The following is a 25,264-nucleotide window of genomic DNA, read 5'->3' on the forward strand; positions in this document are numbered from 1 at the left end:
AGTCAAAAACAAAGACCAGAAAACCAGCACCTACCAATGTTAACTGGGTCGGATGTCTCAGATTCTCAAGAGAAGCTTCTGCAACGCCTGAAACTGAGGGGAAGCATGAAGTTCTGGAAGTACTGTCACACTTGCTACTACACCTGCACCTTGCCGGCTCAATGGGGAAGGCTGGGAACTAGTTTAGGAAGTCAAGGCTTTGGAGTGGATCCCAAACAGCTGAGTGCTGAGGTTCTTCAAGTTTGTTGGCAAGGAGGGAAGCTAGATTTGTCTTCCTGTCACAACTACAGACGGCTGCAAGGTAGGTTTTCTCTAATAAAATGGAAAAGTGGAGCTTCGCCAGCAACGTCTCTGCCATCCTGGCTGCCCTGGCACTGGGCGTGCTTCCCACTGGAAGCCTGGGGAACGGAGTGAACCAGCGTCGTGTCTGCGGCCTTACTGAAAAGGCAAGGAGGGTGACTCGGATTCAACAGTGGCTGCCTCTGGAGAGTACAGGGTGTATACAGAAAACCAAGCTACTCTCCACTCAGTGCCCTTTAAGAAACCTGCAGGCATTGCGAAGTGTGTAACACCTCTAAGGGGAGCAGGAAAGCCCTCAAAGCTCCTTCGAGGACCGGCTTCCCTTCCTGACGCCGTGGGCCTCAGCTGGGAGGCCACACTCTGCAGTGGGGTGTTCTTGCTGCTTGGCTTCTCTCCCTGCCTTCCTCTCTGCTGTCCCTTTCTCTCTCGCCGCAGCCATGCTGTGCACTGGTTGGCTTTGGGATGTTCCTGAGACTCCGTTCCCTCCAGTGTCACAGGACAACCAAGGAACCCTGCTCCCGAGCTGAGCTCTTCCCATCTCCCTGCTGGGTCTGAGGTCACCCCTGAGCAGGGCTCCGTGCAGCCCCTCCCTAGAGGTAGCCGCAGCCCTGGGCTCACCTCAATGAAAAGGGAAGTCAGGTTGCTCCTTTAGGAGACTTTAGCTCCCGCTAAGCCCAAAGTTTCCAGTAAAATATGAATAACCGGTGACCTTAGTTTAAGAAACACGAACTATCGCTAATGCAATCCTAGAGAGACTCGGGTGATCTCCTTGGAAGCCCGGGAACACCACTAAGCGAAGCCATGAGCGCCGCGCAGCGCCACCACTGAGCAGGGGTGGGAACTGCTCAGACTGCAGGGAGAGCAGGGGAGTTTGCTCCCGGGAGGGCCTGCACCTGCCAGGGGCCCTTTCGCCTCTTCTCGCCCTGATGGCATTTTAATTTCCTGCAGGACAGGCTCTGGCCTCACAGCATAGTCTTCCTCAGGTTTCGTGGGGACACTGTTCAAGTCTTTGTTCCGCTTCAGCTTTCCCAGACTGCCTGCAGGGCTGCCAACTCCAGCCCCAGAATGCTGGGCTCTGCCCTGCCCTCCGCTGCCTTGGGCCTGGCCCCGCCCCTTCTCAGCCTGCCTCCAGCCTCTGGTGCGGTTCCTGGGATTTCCCCACCGCCCAAGAATCTCCGACATTCTTAGGGAGCAAAGTGGTTCTCAACGCCTGCACTTGACAGGGCAGAGTGTAATCTCGGACTCGAGTCAGGCAGCCGGCGGCTGTCACGGGCTACTGTTTCCGTAAGTGGAGCTGTGGCCAAGGTGCCTAGTGTGCACACTTGCATTAGGCTTTAGAGGAGGGGATCCTAGGACTATAGCACTATCTCCTTCAAGTAGGTAATCCTGGTGCATGGAATCTGACTTTTTACATGGCAGTATCTTCTTTTGCAGAAATAAATATTCTGTTGTGAGTTCTCCCAACTGAAAGTGTATTCAGACTTGGCAGCAAACTAACCAAAACGGAGACAAATAAATAAAATTAAAATATTGAGTCAAACGATTTTGACAGGTACTAAAAAAATCAGTTATTAATAATAGAGGTAACACTTTATTTTAATGGTAAACTTTCATGCTAACTTAATAGTATAATGGCAACGTAATAGGGATTCACTTTCACATAAAATCTTTGATTCCATTTAATGAAGGTACTACCACAGAACAAACGCCTGGGGCTCTTTTTCTTGTGCAGGGCTGTGTTTTGTGCAAGCTGGCCTCTCCGTGGGAGAGCCAGTCCTTCCAGGCCTCAGAACCCCCACCCAGTCTGCTGCGGCCCCAGGGAGGGTGGGGTGAGAACCCCTTTCCAGAAGCTAGCAGAGGACCGTGGCCACGAAACAATGCATGCACTGGATACTGAGTCGGGTGTTCGGGCACACTCTTCAAACCCCTGGTGCTCACAGGAACTAACCAGACAGTGGTGCGACTGAAACAGCTCCGAACAGTGCTGGCGTGCGTCGCTGTGTTCTAAGCGCTGCTCAGCCCACCGCAAGGGCCTGGGTGTGTGGCTTAGACAAGCAGTCTTCAAAAAGTTTGCAAAAATGCACAATTTGAAACAACTGTGCAAGGATTTCAGAGTTTTCCACCAAAATAAAGGTATCATTCAATTCCATTTTCTGTGGTCTTCCTGAAGACCCTTCACGTTACACTACAACACCTTCTGCTTGCCACAGTCTGACACCAGTATTGGGAAGCCTTAGTGATGGCAGTGGCTCTAATCAGACTTTAAAAGCCCACACGGTGAAGCGAATATAAAATATAACATAGACAGGAAGACCATGTTGTGGTGTAAAGGAAATTAAAAGTATCTCAACGATAGAACATTTTCTTTTCTTTTCAAAATAACCCTAAAAAAGGGAAACAAGTGGGAACTGTGCACTGAATAGCACCTCACACAACTGCACTCCTGGTGCAACCTTGTCTTGGGGCTGAAACAGCGCCCTCTGGGGGTGGGGAGGACCAGTGCCCATACTGACCCTGGGAGTTTAAACAGTAATCTGAGACCCGTTTCCAAAATGTTCAGCCAAACTTGTTAATGCTTTATAACTATTTGGCTTTGGGAAGAAATCTTCGACTATGTGGAACATGAAATTCATTTTAGGTTTCACATGTTGGGAACACAGGGTAAAATGATGTGCTACCGACATATTTCTTACAAAGAAAGGCTCCTTGGTGAGTTAAGGTAGAAAAAAAAATGCAAGTGAAAGCTGGACTGCCTGTGTTGACCGTCCCCCATGCCCCGCCCAATAAATACATGTACGATAATATGAGAGGAACTAGACAGTAGTGCAACTCTTGGATAATCTGTTAACAAAGATTGGTGACCAGACTCAATCACATCCAGACCAGTGACAACTGTGGTTACAACTGTTGTCTTACTACACAAGCCTCAGGATTTCGTGTGTTTGTGAAAGCTCCTTCCCCTACATAAACTTGGGAATTCAGAACAGTATGTGTGTGCTTTTGGGGTATGGATTAGCTTCCTAAAGTACATAATCCCAATAATTATCAGTGACAGAAGGGGTGAATAAATTATGCTCCATGCACAACAAAATTAACAGTAAAAAATGGTTTGCAGAAGCTTTTCTTAATGCATGTGCCTATATCAAATTTAATATTCCATACAACTGATAAGATCTTGAAAGACTCCCAATGAGTTATTAATCTTGAACTGTACCACTGCCTGCTTTGGGACAAAGCATAAAATAGAATTTAAATGCTGCAGATGTCATGATGTTTTGCAAAGCTTTTTAATTTAAGCACAGAGTTATGATGTGAATTGCAAATTCCAACAGCCTGGATGAGTGAAATATCAATGCCATGTTCATTCTTTATGCCAGAATGCAAGGATTAAGCTTCAGGTCTTGTTCAGAAAATTAAACCCAAAACCATCATTCTCTCTCTTTCCCGAGAGCTTGGCACTGAGGCTGCTAAGTGATGGAAGACTGCTTTCTTTAAACAAAGAATGTTACAAACAGAGCTTCACTTGGAAATATGAAAGGGGTACAGATGTCTCATCTTGTTCTTACTTCTGAAGGCTGGCAGGTGCCTGAAGACCACAGCACTTAATTCAAGAATCCCGGCTTGGATCTACCATGGTATGTGCCATCAAGAGAAAGGTCCATTTACTCACAAGACTTGAAAGAAGGGGGAGTCATGCTGAATCAAATGAAGTTGCCTTGTATATCACAACATGTTTTTAAGGGAAACTTGATTACGATCTCATTGGGGTCTAAATGGATTAGCCACTAACGGTGGAAAAACTCTGCAAGGAGGCTGAAATGACAGACTCCAGTCATTTTTGTCTTCAGAACACCTTTATGCTCTGAAGCACTGGTGTGAGGGCTGTGCAATGACACTCAGGGGTCGCACACAGCTGGGGAGGGAAGCTCTTCCAACACACGGAGACCAAGTCATCACGAAGGTGATCAAAGGGAGGGGGAGAGTGGGAACAGGAGGGCTGTGCATAGGTCTTTTCCTCTTACTATTCACTTGACTTCCAAACCACCCACCTGCCCTGCACCCTGGTAGTGTGTGTGTGTGTGCACTGTGCACATCTGTATGGACACACACACACATGTGTTTGGAATCAGGAAATTCTGACAGCTCCCAAAAGCGGTACAAAGAAAGAGAATTACATTCTGGTTGCCTCCTCTGGGGTGGAGGTACTCAAGCAGATGTATTGCTGGTGTTTCTGTGGATTTGGGCTGTGTAGTGTGTCCAGATACGTTTTTGTTACTCTTGTCTAAGAGTTCCTGAACAGAACCTGTTCTTGTGAATTCAGACCGCATACTGCAAAGCTCGCATGGACGTGTGTGTGTTTGTAAAGGCGTCGCTCTGAGGAGGAGGCAGACTGTGGCTTCCCTTCCTTCTCTGTTGGATCACCCAGCGCCCAGAGCTGCCTGCCCTGCGCGCCGCCCGCCCACTGGCCGCCCCACCCTCCCGGGAGAGCATCTAACTTGGGGCTCTAACTTGGGGCCCGGGGTTCTGGCGTCCACGCCAGGAGGAGGGAGAAGAGAACCTTAGGAAGAATGCAGGAGCACCGGGAGTCTCACGCTGGGCTTCCGTGTCTGGCAGGAAAACAAAGACAGGCCCCGGGAGGCCCAGCCAGTTCCCGATGTTAGATTTCCTTTGCAGGGATAATCTGGCTTTGGCGGCCTGAAAAGCCCGCTGCGGCGGGCCCCGTGCGACTTTTAGCACCAAGGGCGCAGGGTCCATGGCGGAGCGTGGCGGCCCACGCCCCGCGCCCGGAGAAGACGTCTGCCAGAAACCAGCGGCCCTGGGTGTGCAAAGGCAGCCTCACGCCCTTCCCACGCCCGGCGCCCGTGCTCTAGTTAGAAGCTTCGAGTGGCAGGACGGCTGTGGCTAGCTAAGAAAGCCCTTGGCGGGAGGTCTGTGTCCAGAACAGATTTGCTTCTGACTTTTTTTTTTTTTTTTTTTTTTTTTAGAGTGGAACATGTTTTTAGAAACCCAGTTAATAGAAAACCAATCACCTTAGAAGACTGGCTGCAGGGAACAAGGTGTCAGGCGGTTGTTACTGGGCCACCGGCGCCGGCCCGTCCCTATGAGAGTCTCCTCTTGATGATGGTGAGCTCTTTCTGAAGTTCACTGAACTTGGGGCGGTTTTCAGGCTTATAATCCCAACACTTCATCATGATCTTAGAGATGTCTTCCGGACAGTGCTGGGGGGCTGACATCCGGTATCCTGAAGGCCCGCGGGAAGAACAGGATGGAGAATGGTGGTCAGGTGCAGGGTTCACACAGGGCACGGGGCAGTTTATGGGTGTACGATGGAGGGAACAAACCCACTGCTGGAACACCGATGTCTCCTCCCGCAGGTGACACAGAACTCAACACCACAGAGCTATGCACTTGGGGGAATCTCAAGAACACGTTTTTTGGTCTGTTCATTTGTTCATGTATGTGTAACATCTGGCATGGATAAGTGCATTTCAGTTGCTCTAAGCATCTGCTTTTAGAAGTAGATGCTGTGGGCAGTTTTTGGAAAGATCATCTCTATTCAATCTGGTTTTGAGGGTGAAGACCGGATGAGGCGTTCATAGACACCACAGCTCACGGCGACAGGAAATGACTGGGGGTCAGACTCTGTCCCAGTCTAAGCTGTGGCAGCGTGTGGAGGAGGGAGGGAGAGGGGTAGGAAGGCACCTTCCTGCACCCCTGCTCTCTGTGGAGCCTGTGCTAGGGCACTGCCACTTAGCCACAGCTTCTTCTTGGCCGCCAGCTGTGGACCTCCCAGGTGTTTGTCAGTGTCCCCATCCTCAGCTACCCGTCCCCCCCCCCCCCCCCCACTGACCTGGCAACACCACAGGGCTTCTTCAAGAAGTGTCACCAAAAATCTCAAAACCGTCTCCATCTGCAAGGTTACTAAGGGGATTACCTGGCAGAGAACAAAATGCGGGAAGTGGGGAAGACCCCCTAACTGCTTCTTTGAAGACCTGGTTGGCACAACTCTGGGTTCAGGGAGGCAGGGAGGGCCGCAAGCGAAGCCTCCAGCTGTCTCTTGTTAAAGTGTGGGAATCCTTTCCAATGCACATGTGCGTGGGGCCATGGATCAGCGGCCCAGCATCCCTGCGGCTCAGGAGCAGTGGATCTCACACCCCTGCTCTGCACTTCGGCACCCAAACAGTACTGCAGGCCCCCGTCCTGGCCACGTCACCAGCACGCTAGTCCCGGGTCTGTGGCTCACCTCTTTCCACTTGCTCTCGCGCTTGTTGGTTTGTCATTCCAGGGTAAGGACAGACTCCTAAGCTGAATGTCTCCCAGAGGAGGATGCCAAAGCTCCACACGTCACTCTCAGAGCTGTATCTCCCTAGCAGGGGAACAACAAACACACCCAGGTAAGGCCCAGTAGACAAGCAGTGACCATCTGTAGGTCAATGTCAGCCACATAGCAACACATTTAACCCAAAGGGTCCTGTTCTCTTCACTGCTTTGACATCCTAGTACAAATGACATTACTAACAGCATGTGGTGTAGCTGGTGATGCCAGCATCCCATGTGTGCCAGTCCGTGTCCTGGCTGCTCCACTTCCAATCCAGCTCCTTGTTAGTGGCCCGGGGAAAGCAGCGGAAGATAGTCCAAGTGCTTGGGCACTTGCTATCCACAAGGGAGACCTGGATGAAGCTCCTGGCTTTAACCTGGCTATTGTGGCCATTTGAGGAGTGCACCAATGGATGGAAGATTCTGTCTCCCGCAGGGCTCCCCGCCCACCTCTCTGTAGCTCCGACTTGCAAATACATAAATAAATCTTTAAAAGAAACTATATCACCAATGAAATGAACAGTCTTCAGGCTGCTGGTTTAATCAAACCAGCTACAAAATCGCTCCCCTCCCTTCCCTACCATGAACAAAAATCCAGCCAGCACACCGGCTTACTTTGCCTATACTATCTGAGTGAGATGGATGGCTTTGATAAAGAAGACACACATTTTGTACACATCAATGCCTTAGAGATTAAATAGTTGGATTCCTGCAATTTTGTCTTCTGCCTGCATCATTTTCTATCTACTAAAATTACAAACAAACTTAAAGCAATAAGGAAAGTTTCTTAACTTCAATTTTTTACTCATCACTGTTTACAGATATTCTTACATGCTTAAAGGTCTCATTTTCCTCACTCATAGTTTCATTTACGGAAATCATATTTTTCTCTGTGTTTTGAATAGGGTGGAAATTAACATAGCTGGCTGATAAAAACGGCTTCTTTAAATTACATGGTGCCTCATTTTGTCAAAGTACCGTGGTGCACCTGTTTTACTGAGCTACATGAGCTGGGATCTTGGGATTTTTCTAGAGAAGCACACTCAGAGATTAAACTTCCACACAAGCCATCTTCTGGACATGGATGTGGGATCAAGGAGGGGAAGCTAAAAGTCCTTTCTAGGCTCCAAGGGGCTGAGTTCCCAAGACTTTCCCACCATATTTGTAGTTTTATTTAACTTTCCATGTATCATCATAACCAGATTTAATGCTGTTAAAGATTTCTTAAATGATTTCATTTTCTGTCCCTCTTATCTACCTTAACTCTGCTATGCTGGGATTTTCAAATGCCCCTCTACCAAAATGTTGGGCTCCTTTAAGGTAGCATGGGCTTTTCTCTCTTGGAAACAGTAATGTGAGAAGGGATAAGCCTATGCTATTGTCCCTGCTCTGGGTGGGGAGTGTGCCTGCTGTCAGCCCCAGCTGTGTGAGTTAGCTTCCTCCTTAGCAGACAGTAATTACGGACACTGACGGTGCTGTTTGGAAGGAAGATTAGCTTTCTTGTCTGCATATCAACTCTCTTCATGTTTGGCATCCAGTAATTTAATACGTTTCATGAGAGTCATTCAAGAGCTACAAGTTACAAATGATTCTTAAAAAAGCCTAAGTTATAGAGAGTCAAATGTCTTATATTTTGAGATAATACCTGGGCTCAGATCAAGAACGGTATAAGCCAAAGTTACATTCTGAAAATGAAAGCTTATGGCTTAAATCCATAATCTTGTCAGTAACACAACTGTATTGTGTCTTGCCATTTCTCCATCTCTCATGTGATCCTCGTAGGGGGATGGTACCATGACTCTCATCTTATAAATTAGGAAATATAGACAGAGAGAGCTGGGCACGGCAAGGTCCTGCAGCTCATGACGTAATTGGTAGGGGAGCCTGGTGCTGATGGGTAATCCAGGGCTCCCCTCTGCAAAAACCTGCCTCCCTAGCATTTCACAGCATCCTTAGAGGCAATGCCCTAATTACATGGAGGGTACAAAGTAACCACGTGACAATGGAAACACGTCTTTTCCACAATTGGTAAGCAGGGCACTTTACTTCTTAGCTGGAGATTGGTATTCTGTTTGCCTGGTATAAACACAGAACCTTAGGTGACAGCTGTGACTAATGAGTTAGCAATGGACACAAACAGGCTATTTGTGTGTGTGTGTGTGTGTGTTTTGGGGGAGATATATACAAATAAATGGCTAAGAAACCTCTGAGAACATGAGAGTATGATAAAAAGAATTACTTCCAGGAGGAGGAATTATGTGGCTAGAGATAGGGAGAGGGACTTCTATTTCATTGTATGCCCTTTAATCTTGCTTGATTAGAACAAAAGATAGGAATGACAAAAAAAATAAATATATAAAATTAACCCTAGAGCCCTGTGCCAAAGGTTCTGGGAGATTCTTGTCCCAGAGATGGTCTTCATTCTCCCTGTCCTCCTGGGCAACTTGGGCGATGTATCTCACCTCCTCTGGGGCAAGAGGGAAGAAAAGAGTCAGTGAGCCCTTGGAACTCAGGTAAAATATTACCACCAGTCTCAACATTACATCTAACTAAAGCATGAAAGAAGTATAAGAAGACAGACTTGCACAAGATCTTCGTGTTTGCACTTGTTTAAACCAGCGCTGGCATGTGGAGCCAACCTTAGGTAACTGTGGCCTCTGAGAACTAAAACAGCTTCCCAGGGCTGCCAGGAGGCTGGGAGACTCACTCAGGAGCTCCGTCAGCAGACTGAGTGAGAAGTACTGTAAACTTCTTCCTCATTCTTAGAACAAACACCTCCTTCCTTGTCATCTGCACTCTTCTGCACCTTGCACAGTTAATGTTGAAAATGCCCCTTGCTGCCAACCTAAAACTCTCACGCTGGAGTGGGCACTTGGCTTAGTGGTTACGATGCCTGAGTTCCAAACTGGAGTACCCAGCTCTAACTCTAGCCTCCAGCTTCCTGCCAGTGCGGACTCTACGAGGAAGCAGGCATGGATCAAGAGATTGGGTTCCTGCCGCCTTGTAGGAGACTTGGATTGTGTTCCTGGCTTTGGCCAGGCTGCTGCAGGCATTTGGACAGCGAACCAGCAGACGGGAGCCTACTGTCTCTTTTTCTGTCTCTCAAATTAATTAATTAAAACAAAAATCTTCATACTTATTACTTAAAATGCTTTTGTTCTGGCTGTTAGAGGGTTCTGAAATTAGAACTTTGAATTGTAGTTTGGTCAACTTGAAATTTAAAATACACACTGATCAAGAGAAAGAATTTTTCTTGGCATAACTATTTCACAGTGAGAGGACTTCTAAAGGCTATATAGCATAGAGGAAGTGGCCAACAGGGTTGAGAACAGATTCCAGAGAGCTAGATTTCACTGGTGAGTTTTCAAGGATTCTTAAATCTAGTTACAGCTCCCTTGCTGCTTAAAAATATTTTGTCATTTAAAGAAAGCTTTTTTGTAAACACAAGTGTTACAATCCTATCTTCTACGACTACTCTGCTATGTAACAACCACCACCATCCCAGAGAAGACTCACCAAAGGTTACAGCAGGGCAAAGTGGGGCTGTCATTTTCTCTGGATTTGTTTTTCATTGTTTTTGAGGTAGAGGTAAGGATTTATTGATTTGAAAAGCAGAGTGACAGAGAGAGAAGGAGAGGCACAGAGATAGGTAATTTCCATCTGCTGGTTCACTCCGGCAAGTGATCACAACAGAGAGGTCTAGGCCAGGCCGAAGTTAGGAGTCAGGAACTCCATCCTGGTATCCCATCTGGGTAAAAGGGGCCCAAACACCTGGGCCATCTTCCACAGCCATCCCAGGCTGCATTAGCAGGAGGCTGGGTAAGAAGCAAAGCAGCTGGGACTTGAACAGGCACTCTGAGGTGGGATGCTGGAGTTGCGAGCAGCAGCTTAATCCATCGTGCCACTGCACTGGCTCCTTCTTTTGTTTTGAAGGCAGAGTGGAATTGGTTTGCACTCTCTTGAAAAACCTTTCTGGCACACAGGAAGACAAACTAAGGGTAAGGATTAGTATCTGAGGTGCCTGGCTCAGTCCCACCTGATCCAATTACATCCCAAACCAGATACATTCTACAGCTTTGTCTGGCAAACGGTTGGTAATTCCTCAAAAAGGTAAATATAAAAATTACCATATGACTCCTAGTATGAGTACAGACCCAGAATAATCGAAAACATAGGTATTTGATAAACCCTTATACGCTAGGGTGGCACTATTCACAATAGCCTGAAGGTGAAAACTGCCCAAATATATATCAATAGATGAATAAACAAAGTGTGGTACAGCCATACAATGGAGCATTATTCAGTCTTGAAAAGGAATGAGGTACTGCCATATGCTACAGAATGGATGAACCTCAAAAACATTATGTGAAGCCAAAGAAGCCACATATTATGTGATTCCATTTACATGAAATATCTGGATCAGGTAAATTCACAGAAACAGAAACACAGACTGGAGGTTGCTAGGGGGTGGGGGAGATGAGCAGAAAATGCTTCATGGGTACAGGGTTCTAGTTTCGAGTGAAGAAAATGATTTGTAACTAGATAATGACACTGGTTGCCCAATATTGTGCATTATATTAAATGTCAATGAATTGTTCCCTTTAAAATAGTTAATTTTCTGTTACATGAATCACAACTCAATTCACAAAAAGCTATATCTGCCTTTAATTTGGTCATAAATTATAGCATTTATAAATGTGATGTTATTTATAAGAAGTAGTCATTTTTCATTTTAAATCAGAGAATCATTTTATGATGTTTTTATTCAAAATATAACTGCACCCAATCATACATCATGGCCCATATACTGCTTCTCTTAATGAAAATTTATTTTCTAATTTCACTGAAGTATACTCTGGTCTTCCCACTCCAATCCTTTTTTTTTCCCCTCTTCTTCTTAAATTCTTTTACTTATTATGGCCCATTTCATCCCAACCACAGACAATGCAAGCTGCATTTATTTCCAATTACAATGACACATAAAAATTCAAGTGAAAAAAAGTCCCACTGCTTTAAAGTGTAATTCCTATTTCTTTTTTCCCTCAAGATTTATACCTGTTCTGGCAACTGGCATGCTAAGAAACTATGTCGATGTCAGAGTGAGAAACTATAGAATTGACTGACTGAATGTTTTAGGAAGCCAACATCAGATGAGGTTACTGGAGCAACATTCGAAAGAAATGGCCCAGGACCATAGCAACCCTTACTCTGTATGTTATGTGACTCTTAACAATACTCCTATCTTTGGATAAAAAGGATGTCATAGTTAAAGGTGCTCATAGCACACTGATCTTTTTAATCTAGCCATCTTCTGTATATAGGAGTCTGATGCATAATTTGAATGAAGCAAGTTTATGCTCATGCCTAATGCAAGGTCTGAACATTTCCACCTCAACTGTGTTCCTGTAATACTGCGTCTGAATGTTCTGTGCTGACGCAGTCCACTGTTTCCCCCTGAAGGAAAAGGGTCCGTTCTTACCGTAATTAAGAGCTTCTGGGGCCGTCCACTTAATGGGGATCTGCTTTAAGCCAGAAGATGAATACACTCCGCCGTCCTCTTGACGAGACATTCCAAAGTCACTGATTTTCAGGATGTTATTTTCACCGACCAGGCAGTTTCGCGCTGCGAGGTCCCTAAGTTACCAGAAGACATGGAAAACTCCCATTACAACACAGAGAAAGCCGCCTTCCCTGTCATGCCTTCCATACTTTGCATGTTTACATTTGCAGTGGGTTTACAATGAGCTGAAGAGCGCTCGTGAGTTACCAGTCCTGCCCATCTTTACTGCCATAGGTAAAAATCATCCATGTAAATATTTGCCAAAGGAATAGGCCACATGCTAGTTTTTCAGAGTCTGGGTTAAAGAGCTCACAGAGGAGAGGCTAAGTACACATCACGGTGCCTCTCCTTGGACTGGCTTTCCCAGAGCACCACTGCCCAACAGAACTTTGTGTGCTGACAGAATAGTATCCTCTCTCAGTGCTGGCCACTAGTAGCCGTTAGCTACATGTGACGACTGAACCCTTGCAGTGTGGCTACTTGACTAAGGAACGCAAGTTTTCACCATATAAACCTTTAGTTAATAGAATTTAAGTAGCAACATGTAGCTACTATCTTTAGAACTTCCCAAAGGGTGGAAAGTTGCTGAAGTCCCAGAGAGGTAGGTAACACTTCCCACTGCATCTGAGACAGGCAACCCCTACACGATGCAAAAAACCACTCAAAAATTACACAAACAGATATAGCAAAAAAAGTCTACATAAAATGAATATCAAATAATATTTAAACATTCCCAGTATCAAATATGTAAAATAACAACACCAAGAATGAAAAGAAGTCATACTACTGACTACCAACATTGAAAGGCAAATAATAAGACATTATGAAAAAATTCAGGTCAACAAATTTGACAGTTTAGATACATTTCTTGAAAGTGCAGTTTACCCAAACTGACATGAAATCTAAGCATCTCTGTGTTAATAATGAAAATCAATTTGGCATCAAATCTGCCCCCAAGGACACTCCAATCAAATGATTTCATTAATAAGTTCTATCAAACATTCATGAAAGAAATATCAATATTATATACACTTTTTCAAAAATCAGATCATTGCCTAACTTCTTGTATAGGGCCAGCAGAACTCTTAACACAAAGCTCGACAAAGAAATTATAAAAATGATTACACAAAAATAGCCCACATGAAGACGGAGCCAAATATCCATAAACAAAATATTATCAAATCAATTCCAACAATATATAAAATAAATAACAACACATCAACAACCAAATACGGTTTATCCTAGTAATGCAAGGTTGATCTACATTGGAAAAGTAATCAATGGTACTCATGTTAATAGAATATAGGAGGTAAAAACACATCATTCCAGTTGATACAGAGAAAACATTGGACAAAATACAACACCCATTCATGATAATGCTGTTAGCAAAAGAGAATGATGAACCTTCTAAATCTGACCAAGGGTATGTGCAAAAAGTTTAACCACTAACATCGAACTTAATAGTGCAATACTGAATTGTTTTCCCCCAAGATCAAGGCAAAGATGCCTGGAGGTCTTAGTCTTTGAAGTAAGACTTAAAAGAAAAAGCAAAAAGATAAAGGCAGATAGCAGAAGCAGAAAAAAAAAAACTACATTGATTTACATGTATGATTCAAAAATATATTTGCATTTATTTGAGAGGGGCACACACACACAAACTACAGTTAAGAGTACACTTTGGCATTGGTGGGAAGACAGAGCTCAACTAGACAGTATAGAGAGGAATCAGAAATAGACCCACATACATATAGGCAACTGATTTTCTGACAGAGGTACAATGGCACAACAATATACAATTCCCAATCCTAGTCAGTGTGTCAAATGATCTTAGCTGTTATCAGAACCAATTTCTATTCACTGCAATATTATAGTCATTACAGGATTTCCTTATTAGTACTTTCTTCAGAGTGCCATCTACAAGTTAGAACTACATACACTCTGTGTTGTCATAACTTTGTTCACCTTATCACCAATTTAGAGGTTTGCTTTATGTAATGAAGACTATGGCTCTATGGAGGACCAACCTAAAGCTAATTTAGAGATACCTTCAATTCAATGTCAATAAAATTTATAGAAAATGCTACTTCCTTTGGGCTGCATTGAGCTCAAGTGAATGGAAATGTATCTTTTTGGCACAACCTATAAATTAAATAAAACCTTAGTCCTTCAAGCAGTAAGCATTCAGCACATGTATACTCACTGAACATTCTAATATGTATCACAGAGGTAAGCACAAAGATATGGCCCCTGGGCCGGGAAGCTGACAATGTAATTTGGAGATAAGGCAGACACAGCCCTTTCTGCCTTTCTCTCTTGCCTTCTTTGGAAGCCTACTGTTGCCCGGCCCTGAGTCAGACACGCCAGGAGACCCACTATTGTTCCCAGCCTCCTCATGAACAAAATTGCTAGGGAACAAGCCAACAGGAGCCTGTGTACTACAGACCATGGCTCCTATGGGAAGGCAGAGATGAGAAATCTTCTAATAGGCTGGCGCTGTCATTCACAGGAGGTATCAGAGACAGCAGTATCTCGCCACATGCACACATAATGGCAGATGCTGCCTGTTGTCAAAAGGATTGAAAGTGGCTCATTCACTTCTGCAGACTAATCTTATTTGAAGATTCAACGTCGAACTTCTGCGTGTGAAGCAGAGGTGTCTTACAAGTCACACACAACATGACACAGGCTAATTAGGGGTCAAGTGAGAACAGAGCGCAGACACAGGAAACCCAATGTCGGCAGGCATTTTCTTTGCTCTCTGGAAAGCACAACAGTGGCATCTAACTGGGTGCTGTTCACCATGAGCTGAGAACCATGAGCTGAGAACCATGGAGCTGAGCCAGTGTTCCAGACGTCAGAGGCTGCTTGCAGCTGATTCTACAAAGTTAGGTTTTCTCTCTCACACAGGAGAGCAGTTAGGGAAATACTTGCCTTTTTTTTTTTTTTTTTTTTTTTTGAGCAAAATCTATTCTCACTGAGTCTGGATAAATCTGAGCCACAAATAAGTGTTAGCACTAAAGAGAAGTAAACCTCTTTAAGAAGGCATGGATGTCCTCATTCCAACTACAACATGGCATAAAACCAACATCTCAAGCAGTGGAACAAGGGAAGCATCCTTCATTTGCTTTATTATATCCTGATGAAAAGAGGAGAATTATGACGTGTTATTACGGCACACTATGCCTGCAGTTATGTAGTTACTGGGGGCATGATGGAGTAGTGGTTAAAAGCACTAACTTTAAGATATTACATTGTTCAGTAGCTCTTGGACCTTTCAAAATGTACTTATTTTTAGCCTCAGTTTTCTCATCTGTAAAATGGGGATAATAATAGCACCTACCTCAAATGTTGTTGTAAGAATTAAATAAAGTATGTAAACTATTTAGCACAGTAAATGGAAAAAAGTAAGTATTCAATAAATACTAAAACTTGAACTTTAACCATCACTGCCTTTTCTCCTTTTTTTTTTTAAAGATTTATTTTATTTATTTGAAATACAGAATTACAGAGAGAGGTAGAGACAGAGAGAGGTCTTCCATCCGCTGGTTCGCTCCCCAGATGGCCGCAAAGGTCAGAGCTGCGCCAATCCGAAGCCAGGAGCCAGGAGCTTCTTCCGGGTCTTCCACGTGAGTGCAGGGGCCCAAGGATTTGGGCCATCTTCTACTGTTTTCCCAGACCACAGCAGAGAGCTGGATCGGAAGAGGAGCAGCCAGGACTAGCACTGGCACCCATATGGGATGCCAGTGCTTCAGGCCAGGGTATTAACCTGCTGCTCCACAGCACCGGCCTCCTTTTCTCCTTTCTGATTAGACAAAACCATTTGATCATTCTCTTTCTGCATGAATATAAAAGCCACTCCAATTTAAGTCTTCTAACAACAACTATATGATATGTGTTATGTGTCAGGCAGCATTTGAAGCACTTTCCAAATATTAAGTCACTTAGAAATTACTGTAATTATGACCTCCATGAAACTGAGGCCCAGGGAGTTATGTGCCTTGCCCAGGTCAGTAAGTGGAGGAAGTGGAACTGAAGGCAGCAGCAGGAGGGCCCCAGAGCCTGCAGAGGGGACAGCTACGGCCTTCCCCACGGATCTCCTGATTTTCTTTCGGAATGTGATGACACCACACACCACCTCCACCATGAGCAATGGTCACAACTTTGGAACTTTAAACAAGCCAATATTGGTGACCTTTCAGAAAATAAGTGACACTTTAGCCCCCTCCCCCCAAAGAAAAGAAACTGCTTATTGAATAAGTGAATGCAAACTCTCTGGAGAAGGAGGAGCCAATGCTTTAAGAGTCAATACGAATATTCTGACGGGAAGAGAGCAGGACTGGCCTTGTCTTCCTGCAGAGTTTTGTACACATCCATGGCAGTGGGACCACAAGTGTCTTGTAGGCACACCAGAAAGCTCAGGCAGGGCGAGACTGGGTGTCTGTGGCAACTTGGGTCCTTTTTTTTTTTTTAACCAGTTAATGCCAATGCCACTATTTTGCCAAATTGATGAGATCGGGGATGGATCAAAAAAGACATGACGAGTCCGATTTTTCCACAAGTCAGATGTTGTTCATTTTCACTCCAGACCCTGGCTCATCTTTCCCGTGAATAAAATACAGGGGGGACGTGATGAGCTCCCTCCATTTCTCACCATCTGAGTATCCCTGACTCCACTCCCAGGGTTCCACGCGTCATCCTGTTCCCCAGCTCTTCCCTTCCCTTCCCAACCTCCGTGAGCTCTGCGCTCATTATTGATGGGGCGCTTATTTCTACAAGAGGCCCCAGAGGAAGCCTCGCTGCAGAACTGTGAAGGTTAGTCCTGCTATGAAAGGTGCCTTTTCTCTCCCCTGAAAAACTGTTCCTGTGCCACAGACTTTTGGGAGAAAGGGAACAAAAGTGCTGTCTCTGTGAATGCAGTGGTGGCGGCGGCAGCGAGGAGCGGAGAGAGGGCTGGAGTAATGTATGCTACTTTTTTTGCTCAGGGCCAGGTCCATGTCCTATGGGCACATCCAGTGAGAACCCAAAGGCTGGCTGTTTCTGAAAGATCTCTCTTGCTGCCTGTCAGGCCTCTCGGAATGCTCAGCATCTGAGTCTCTTCATTTATTTTAAGCCACTGCTAAAATGCAAATGTGGTACCTGTGGGGAAGGCAGCATGTATCACCACTTATTCACATTTCAGCATAAATTATTGGAACAGATAATTGAATAGATATCAAACAGTCTAAAGGGAACGAGATGAGTGATGGAAAAGGCACACTGATAGTGTCAGGAATAGGCTGATGAGAGCAGGCCTGGGTAAGGCATGAAGTGGGGGTTGATGGAAGTCTCAGTCTGGGTACAGGGTAAGTGTTACTGGTATGAAAGGGCATTGGGAGGGGGCAACGATGCAGACATAACTTCTAGCATATTTGTACGAGCCAGCCTGCACCACTGACTTTCTCAATAGCAGAGGAAGATCTCCAGGGATGCCTGGATGCCTCCACACTGAGTCCATTACACTGGGACAAGGTCGCACTGGGCTGCGCACTCTGGAGAAAGAGGCTTCTGGGAATTCTGTCCAGAGCGGCTGCTGCCAAAGGGTGGGGCCACAAAACAAACACGTCCTTGCCTGGTACCCTGACTAGATGAGCAGCATTAGGGGGAGACACTGCGAGTCGCCTGGCTTTATGTAAAACAGGATATATATATATATATATACATATATATATATACATATACATATACACATACACACACACACACAGTGCTTCCTGCTCTTGGCTTTCATCTCCTCTCTTTGGGCAACTTCCCTGTGAGAGAATTCTAGTTGGACATGTACAAGTGCAAACTCCAGCCACTCTTTTCTCTAGCTCAGAGATCACATTCCTGGACAGTAAGCTAAAGAAAGGGTGTTCATTCTAAATATGAATATTGGAAAAAAATTTCCGAATCACACCCGGATAAGTACTTCAGTCTGAAGTTTACCTGAAAAATGGAGGGGCTCTTTCTTTGTATTTAACTGGTGTGATTCATCTGGATGGTTTATAATTTTATGAAATGTCTCTTCCGTCTGGCCAGACTTAAATCTCCCCCAGTCGATGTCTGCTGCAGTCTATCACATGTGGACCACACTGTGAAATTAGATACCAGATCTCCAGAGGCCATCTCTGGGCACACTTTTTAAATAAATATTGATCTATTGTTAAACCTCTTAATAAATAAAGAGTCTAGGCTAGAGGAACTGGGGTGAGGGATTGAAAAACACTGATGGAAAGCAACTGTTTAAATCTCTTTAGTTCACAGAAATACTCCAAATTCCAGGGGGTAATTGCACAGCAAAAGTGAGCTGTCTCAAGTACACACGTTAAAGACCAACAGTTGTCCGAGGCTACAACAAAATGCACTGCAAGAACTGACTCCAAAGTTAGCTTCAGCCCTGATGGCAACAGCCTCTCCTCCTAGAAGACTTCTGCAAGGAGATTTTCAAAACATCCACCCACTTTCATTCTAAGAGTATGCAAAGTGAAAACAGAAGCTGCCTGCCTGAGTGACACACAATATTAACTCCGAATGTTACACAGGGATGTGACAGGTTACTCCGAGCAAGACTGAAGAACGGGACAGCTGTCAGGGTAACGGCCGTCCTCTGCTGAGCCCTTTACTAAACATGCCAGCTAATTGTCTTGTTCCCATTTTCTGTCAACATTCAGCTTCCTGTGTAGCAATCTGCATGTTAAATACATTTCGCAGATCTTTTCCACAAACAATGACATCTCCACTGTTGAGAGTTCCGGACGAGGGGCGGGGAGTCTGGAGTTCTCGTCCCATGTTTCCCTAATAAGCTAAAGTTACACGGGTCTATGTGTCATGCATCTTTTCCTGGGCCTTGAAAATGAGAACACTATTTCTTGACTTTTCAGAACATGAGGGTTGCTCTATTATGTCAAAGAGTTTTATAATTCCTTTGCACCACATCCATCCTCAATGCAACATGTAAGAAAAAGTCACTGTTTACTGAATACCGATTATGTGTCAAGCACGAAACCAAGGACTTTATCCCTAATTCTAGCATCACTAGGAAGTGCAGATATCTCTATGTCCCAGTGAAGAAACAGTGGCTCAGAGACTTAATAACGTGCCCAAGGTCACAGAACAGGTAAGTGGCTGAGTATGTTATCTGTCTTGCCCCAGAGCTTAAGTTCTTTTTTCTTAAAAAAAAAAAAAAAAAGTTATTTTCTTCAACCTCAGTAGATTGATTTCTGCCATTTTGTTCCTGAGACTTGTTTTCTTTCCCATCTAAGTTTAATGAAATAGAGCCCCTGACTCAATGCTTAGGCAATACAGAATATATTTTGAGGAGACTAGAATATGCATTTTTTTTTCTATTCTACTTTCTATTTTGTGAAAAGGCACATAACAATTCCTCCATAATCATTTGTTGTGGTTTATACTTCCAGGAAGTGATATGCACAGTCACACTGGGGCCTAAATTAAGATATAAAAGGCACATAAAGGTTCAGAGCAACTGTGCAATTCTCTGATGCTCAAGGCGTGATAATGAGCCTCAGGATCATTTACATTTTTACTGCCTGCAAAATGTTCAGCTACTAATGAACAAATACGCTCGAATTATGGTGGGATGCACCTCACTTTAGACACTGAATGATCGGTAGATCGTGCAGTGGTTAACTCCTTGCAGAATTATCTCATCTGTACAAAGGGTGGAGTGGGCTCTGTGCTTTGCTGCGAGGGCCAGGGACGGACTATGTTCCCCAAATGTCCTACCCTAAGTCCTCCCAGTGAGACAGAGGTCCAAACTCCCCCATCTGCCTGTGGCTCTGGTGATGACTGATAGTCTGCTGGCCACGTTCTGGAGTGGTAGGGTAGGTCAGCCTGTGTGGCATATCTTCACAGAAAGCTTCTATGGATGCTTCGCTTCCTACATACAGAGGGGAGCTATCTAATCACATTTATTGTGACATCAGTATCCTGTTAATGGAAAACACTTTCCAATATTTATAGGAATGTAAGAGAAGTAATGACTTTCCTTCAGGTGTCTCAACAGTTCTTTCCTTGCATACCATTTACATTCTTTTTAAAATGAAATTTTCATTATTCCTATTTCAATTTCTAATGTTGTTTTCTATGTTTATGAAGTGATATCCCAGGTGACTTGACAATAAATTTCCCTTCAGTCCTATGATTGCTCTCAGTATATGAAATTCAAGTAGGAAAATCTATGTTATGAAGCCAGGCCTATTTTATAATAATTCATTTTTATCTTGAAACAATGATGTGAAATTCAATTTCTGTGTCTATATTTTTTTCATAGTCAAGAAAGCTTGCTTTATCTTCTTTCAATTTTAATTCTGCATTATGTTTGATATGGTTTTGCTTTGTGATATTAACATTTGATTTCATTTTTATAGCTATTTTCTCTTCTAGTAATTCTACAAAACACAAGTTTGAAAAAAACACGTATCTAAAATATTCACCAAATATCTTTTTATGATTAGTTGTTATTTGTTCTGTAATTCTGTATTTTGCATTCATGAAGGATTACTTGTCTGAGCAAATATTAACTTTGCAGATCCATGTGTCCTTGGGTCTGCTAACAAAATATGCTTTTAGCAACTTGCATGGTGCAGTTACATAAAACACGTGTCTGAAAAACTCAAGGTGAACAAAATAATAATTTATATAAATATAAAGTCTATGATGCCTAAAGATAAAGAATTTTGGCAAATTTACCATGGTCTCTAAACTAAAGGTAGAAAAACATGAGAGCTGATGCTGAACAATATGCAGCAGCAGTAGACAGTAATGGAGGCAAACCAAGATGGGGATGACAGTATCTTAGGGATGCAGCATGTGGAATAATTATCAATTGTCATTTTAATGCCATCAATTGAGGTGAGATACTACCTGGGCATTTTAGATTACTCAAAATATTTTTAAGTCATGTAATTAGGGGCCACATTTGAAAACAGGTTTTCCTTGCTAAGACTTTGTTATTGTGGAACAAAAGATCAAGAACCTAACATTAAATATGAACCACAAGGCAACATATAACTTTGACTACAACATCCAACATGCTTGATGACAATTATGGTGGAGAAAAGAGATGAGATCATGTCTAATTTTTGGTCCAGGATAGTGAAGGAAACGATACTAAACGTCTAAGAACACCATATTCTATGGTTACAACTTGACATACACAAAAACTCTTACCATTTTAAGTCAAAAGGATTTACTTAGTACTTTTTGCAATGTACTATTTCTGTTAATCTTATAACCACAGAATTTACCCACCAAAAGTATACAAGACAGGACATAGGTACATGTATTGATACATTCATATGTATGCATATTTCAACAAATTAGTTCATCATTGATTCAGCATTCATTTATGGAGGTCTAACTAGTACCAGGTCCTCTACTGCATGTATCAGAAAGATAATGGTTCTCTTCCTCAAGGAATTCAATTCTAAAAGAAGAAATAGCTATGTGAGCATATAAACTACAACAATGGAAATTACAGGTCTGAAGGTAATGCTGAGAATTGTGCTTTCGGAGACAGGTGTGGGATGAAAATCATGGCCATACTGTTGTATACCTCTCCACTCCTTGTATGGAGGCTAACCTGTAACCTTGTAACCTTGCAACTCTGACCAGCAGAATGTTATAGATATATTTGATACGTAGTTCTAGAGTGGAGATCTCAAAAGGTCTTGCAGCTTCCATTTTTGTTTTTCCTAGAACATTCCTGTTCTACGTGAGAAATTATGTAATCAAACACACAGTAGGAGGGGTGTGGAATTTGGGAGGGGGGCTCAACCTAAGCCAGCATAAAGGCTTCAGACAAGTGAATCAGGATATCTTAATCATTTTTAGCCCTAGGTGAGTTATCAATTGAATAAAGCCACATAGGTGACCCTGGGGAGAATAGCAGAAAACCATTTAGCTGAGCCCAGTTCAATTTGTTGACCAAAACCAAGACATACCAATAAAAAATAAATAGCTATTATGTTAAACCACTATGTTTTGGTGTGGTATTTTATCAAAAACTAGTGCAGAAGATTTATGAACAACAGTGAGAATGGCAGCTCAATAGTGAGCATGGGCAGGTCAGAGTAGGGGGTTAGAGAGGAAAGAAAAATTATCATTGCTCATGAAGGATCTGCAGCATTACTTGCTTCGTTCTCATCCATCCCTGACAGAAAGCTGGTGTAGGCATGTCTTCATTGGTGCAAGAAGTTCTCTTGGCTTGGCTGCTTGTCTTCAACTTTGAACCTTTTTTTTTTTTTTAGTCTGGGTTTTTATGTATTATGAACACAAATCTCCCCTTCTTTCAAGCTTCGTTGTATTGATGTCCGCCAGGCTATTTAATTAGTGTCTTTTGAAGATACTGCTTCTTGTATACCTATCCCTCTACCAATGATGCTCCTAGAGATTTCTACACTGTCCCAAGATTCTGCTTCTAGAACCTTGGAGAGAAGAAATATAAACTTTAAACACGTGGAGTAGTAAAGCTGGTTAACAGAGATAACAAGAGGGTTTTGGTATCAGATTAGAACAAATCACGGTAAGTGTCATGGGCAATAATACTGGTCAACAAAGGTTAAGTACTGTGAAGGCATATTTGGTGTCAAAGAGCAGGAAACTGTGATAGACAATTTCTACTTATTCCCACAAAAAACGATTTGGGAGGAGGCAAGGGATAAAATATGAGGAGTCATCAAAAAGTTCATAGGATATATATATATATATATATATATGTATATATATGTAAACCAGTTACATACAGATTTCAAAATTTTTGCACCAAAATAAACATCTTTTAATTCTACTTTTCCCAGGAACTTGAAGTGCTCATGTAGATTGACTGTTTTCTTTTAAAAAATATGTATGTAGCACTTGTTGTTTGCCAGGTACTGGACTAGACAAGGCAGGGAGCATCAAAGAAAGAGTGTCACCATGGAGCTTACACGCCTCTGCAAGAGTTGGTCAAATGATGTATCATCAAATATCACACACCTGAAAGAATGACGCAAGGGCATGGTATAATAAGGTTAGGGGAAGAGGAGGGAAACAAGAAATAGCAGGAGCAGAGAAATGATGGAGATAGTTATGTCCACCAATTGTTGATTCATCTGCTAAACAAAATGGAGACCATATCCCAGAGGACTTCAATACGCTAAGTGTAAATTAACAGGAATAAAAGTGGAAGGTAAAGTAAAAAAATAAAATAGGCTGAACAGGTTCTCCTGTTCACATGGAAAGAATAGCAGGAGGGTATATACAGGAAAGGGTGTCGGAAGCACATGTTACCAGCAGGTCTGGCCATATTGCTACCACAAAGTGGAATTTGAGGGAAAAGAGCATTAATTAGGATTCAAAGAACTGTTCTTTAGCTCCAAATAGAATTCCCTGAAGACAGAAATGTCAATGACACTAAATGGCAAATGCAGCAGATAGTGAAAAGTTCAGGAATTCTAGACACATTATGGATTAAGTGCAAGAACAAAAGCAGCACAATTCAAAGCAGAAATAAACTGATCCCTGAGGGGCCAAGTGTAAAGTATATGACAGCTGGAACACCAGCACTGTCAGAACAGATGGAGTAAGATAGCGTCAGCAGGTAGCAAGCAGGGACAGAGGACCTGCCTTCTAAGCAAAGAGCAACCTACTAACACCCGTTCAGGACAATGGAGGCCACCTTCGATATGTTAACAATACATCACTAGTGGAAGAGAAGGGTAACAGATTTGATCCATGTGGAGACAAGCAGAGTTAATTATGAAATCATACACTGTAACTGGGTGAAAATGTCCTTTTAGGCAGAGTTGGGCCTGTTCCACTGCTCAGCTTACATGAAGCAAGGCTGATCAGGGCCTCTGGAAACATCTTATTGGGAGCAAATGTGTTTTTGAGGAAGAATGGGCAAGTTTCCCACTGGGCCTTTCCAGCTGTAATGTCAGAACCAATAATTTTTTTGATGAGATTTTTTATGTAGTTTAGGTATGCTGGTGACTGAATCTATTAATATAAAAATAGGCAAAGCAGTCACAAAGCAGATTAAGGAACTGACCTTATCCTTTGAATGTCTTAATAATCTATTATATTAGTTATGGAATAGATACATACGTTACATCAAATTGCCATGAAGATATTGTTTAAAACCCTTTCAGGCACCCTAAAAAAGTTCTCTTTATATTCCAGATCATATTTATGTCAGATTATCAAAGAATATATGAAGCAGCAATAATGTTTTAACAGGAATGTTCAATATTTTATTTAAAATAAAATTGAATTGTTGGTACTAAAACTGATTTTATTGTTGTGGAAGTGGAAATGCTTATTTTTGAGCCAATATCCAAAGTATTCTTCTCTAAGAATCACCTTATCAAAGTTCTTTTCAATAACAATAAAGAATTCTACTCAGGATGAACTAATGATACTGGAAGGTAAATATTAGGGTTTTGTTTTTTCACTGTTAAAAATCTTCCTGATTCAAAGTTCACATGGCAGGGATAAAGAGCCCAGCCTCAAGGAAGGGATCATCACTTAGTAAGAACTCTAAAGCATGTTTTGAGATTTAGAAAAATGCCAAGAGCATTCACAAGAGTGGCAGTCAATGGATAATTAAAACGTTTAGTTGATAACATTATGATTGCTATGGATTGAATAGTTCCTACAAAATTCAAACGCAGATATAATAATAGGCCCTACAATGGGACTAAGAAGGAGGTAATTGCTTCACAGGGTGGAGCCCTCACGTGCTAGATTAGTGCCCTTAGAGAAAGAGACAGGAATGCTTGCTTTCTCTTTCTGCTCACTGCCATGTGAGGATACAGTAACTAGATGGCCATCTGCAAACCAGGGGGCAGGCTTCACCCAACACTGGACCTGCTGGCACCCTGAACTTGGACTTCCAGCCTCCAAATCGGTGACAAGTACATTTCTGTTGTTTAGAAGCCATCTGAGCTTGAACTAAGACAACAATTAAGAAACATAAGACACAGCTAAAGAAAGTGGATCCATCCTATACAGCAGATGAGACCGCAGAATTCTTACTGGCAGGAATTTTTAGGGTTTTAGCATAGA

At 43.1% G+C, this 25,264-nt stretch overlaps 1 protein-coding gene across 7 annotated transcripts in view; it reads right to left on the reverse strand.

Annotated features, from left to right (window-relative positions):
* Positions 1 to 1,018: 1,018 nt before the first annotated feature.
* The window catches only part of FER (FER tyrosine kinase), a 427,785-nt gene continuing 403,539 nt past the window's right edge, over positions 1,019 to 25,264 (reverse strand). For all 7 annotated transcript variants that reach the window (XM_062212305.1, XM_062212302.1, XM_062212303.1 and 4 more), the window contains 3 exons: positions 12,098 to 12,252; positions 6,545 to 6,667; positions 1,019 to 5,542 (listed from right to left, as the gene is read on the reverse strand). In XM_062212305.1, the coding sequence (XP_062068289.1) occupies positions 5,400 to 5,542; positions 6,545 to 6,667; positions 12,098 to 12,252 (421 nt within the window). In that variant the 3' untranslated portion in view covers positions 1,019 to 5,399. The remainder of the gene's footprint in view (positions 5,543 to 6,544; positions 6,668 to 12,097; positions 12,253 to 25,264) is intronic.

Source organism: Lepus europaeus, chromosome 15, assembly GCF_033115175.1.
Source record: "Lepus europaeus isolate LE1 chromosome 15, mLepTim1.pri, whole genome shotgun sequence".
NCBI classification, from domain to species: Eukaryota; Metazoa; Chordata; class Mammalia; order Lagomorpha; family Leporidae; genus Lepus; species Lepus europaeus.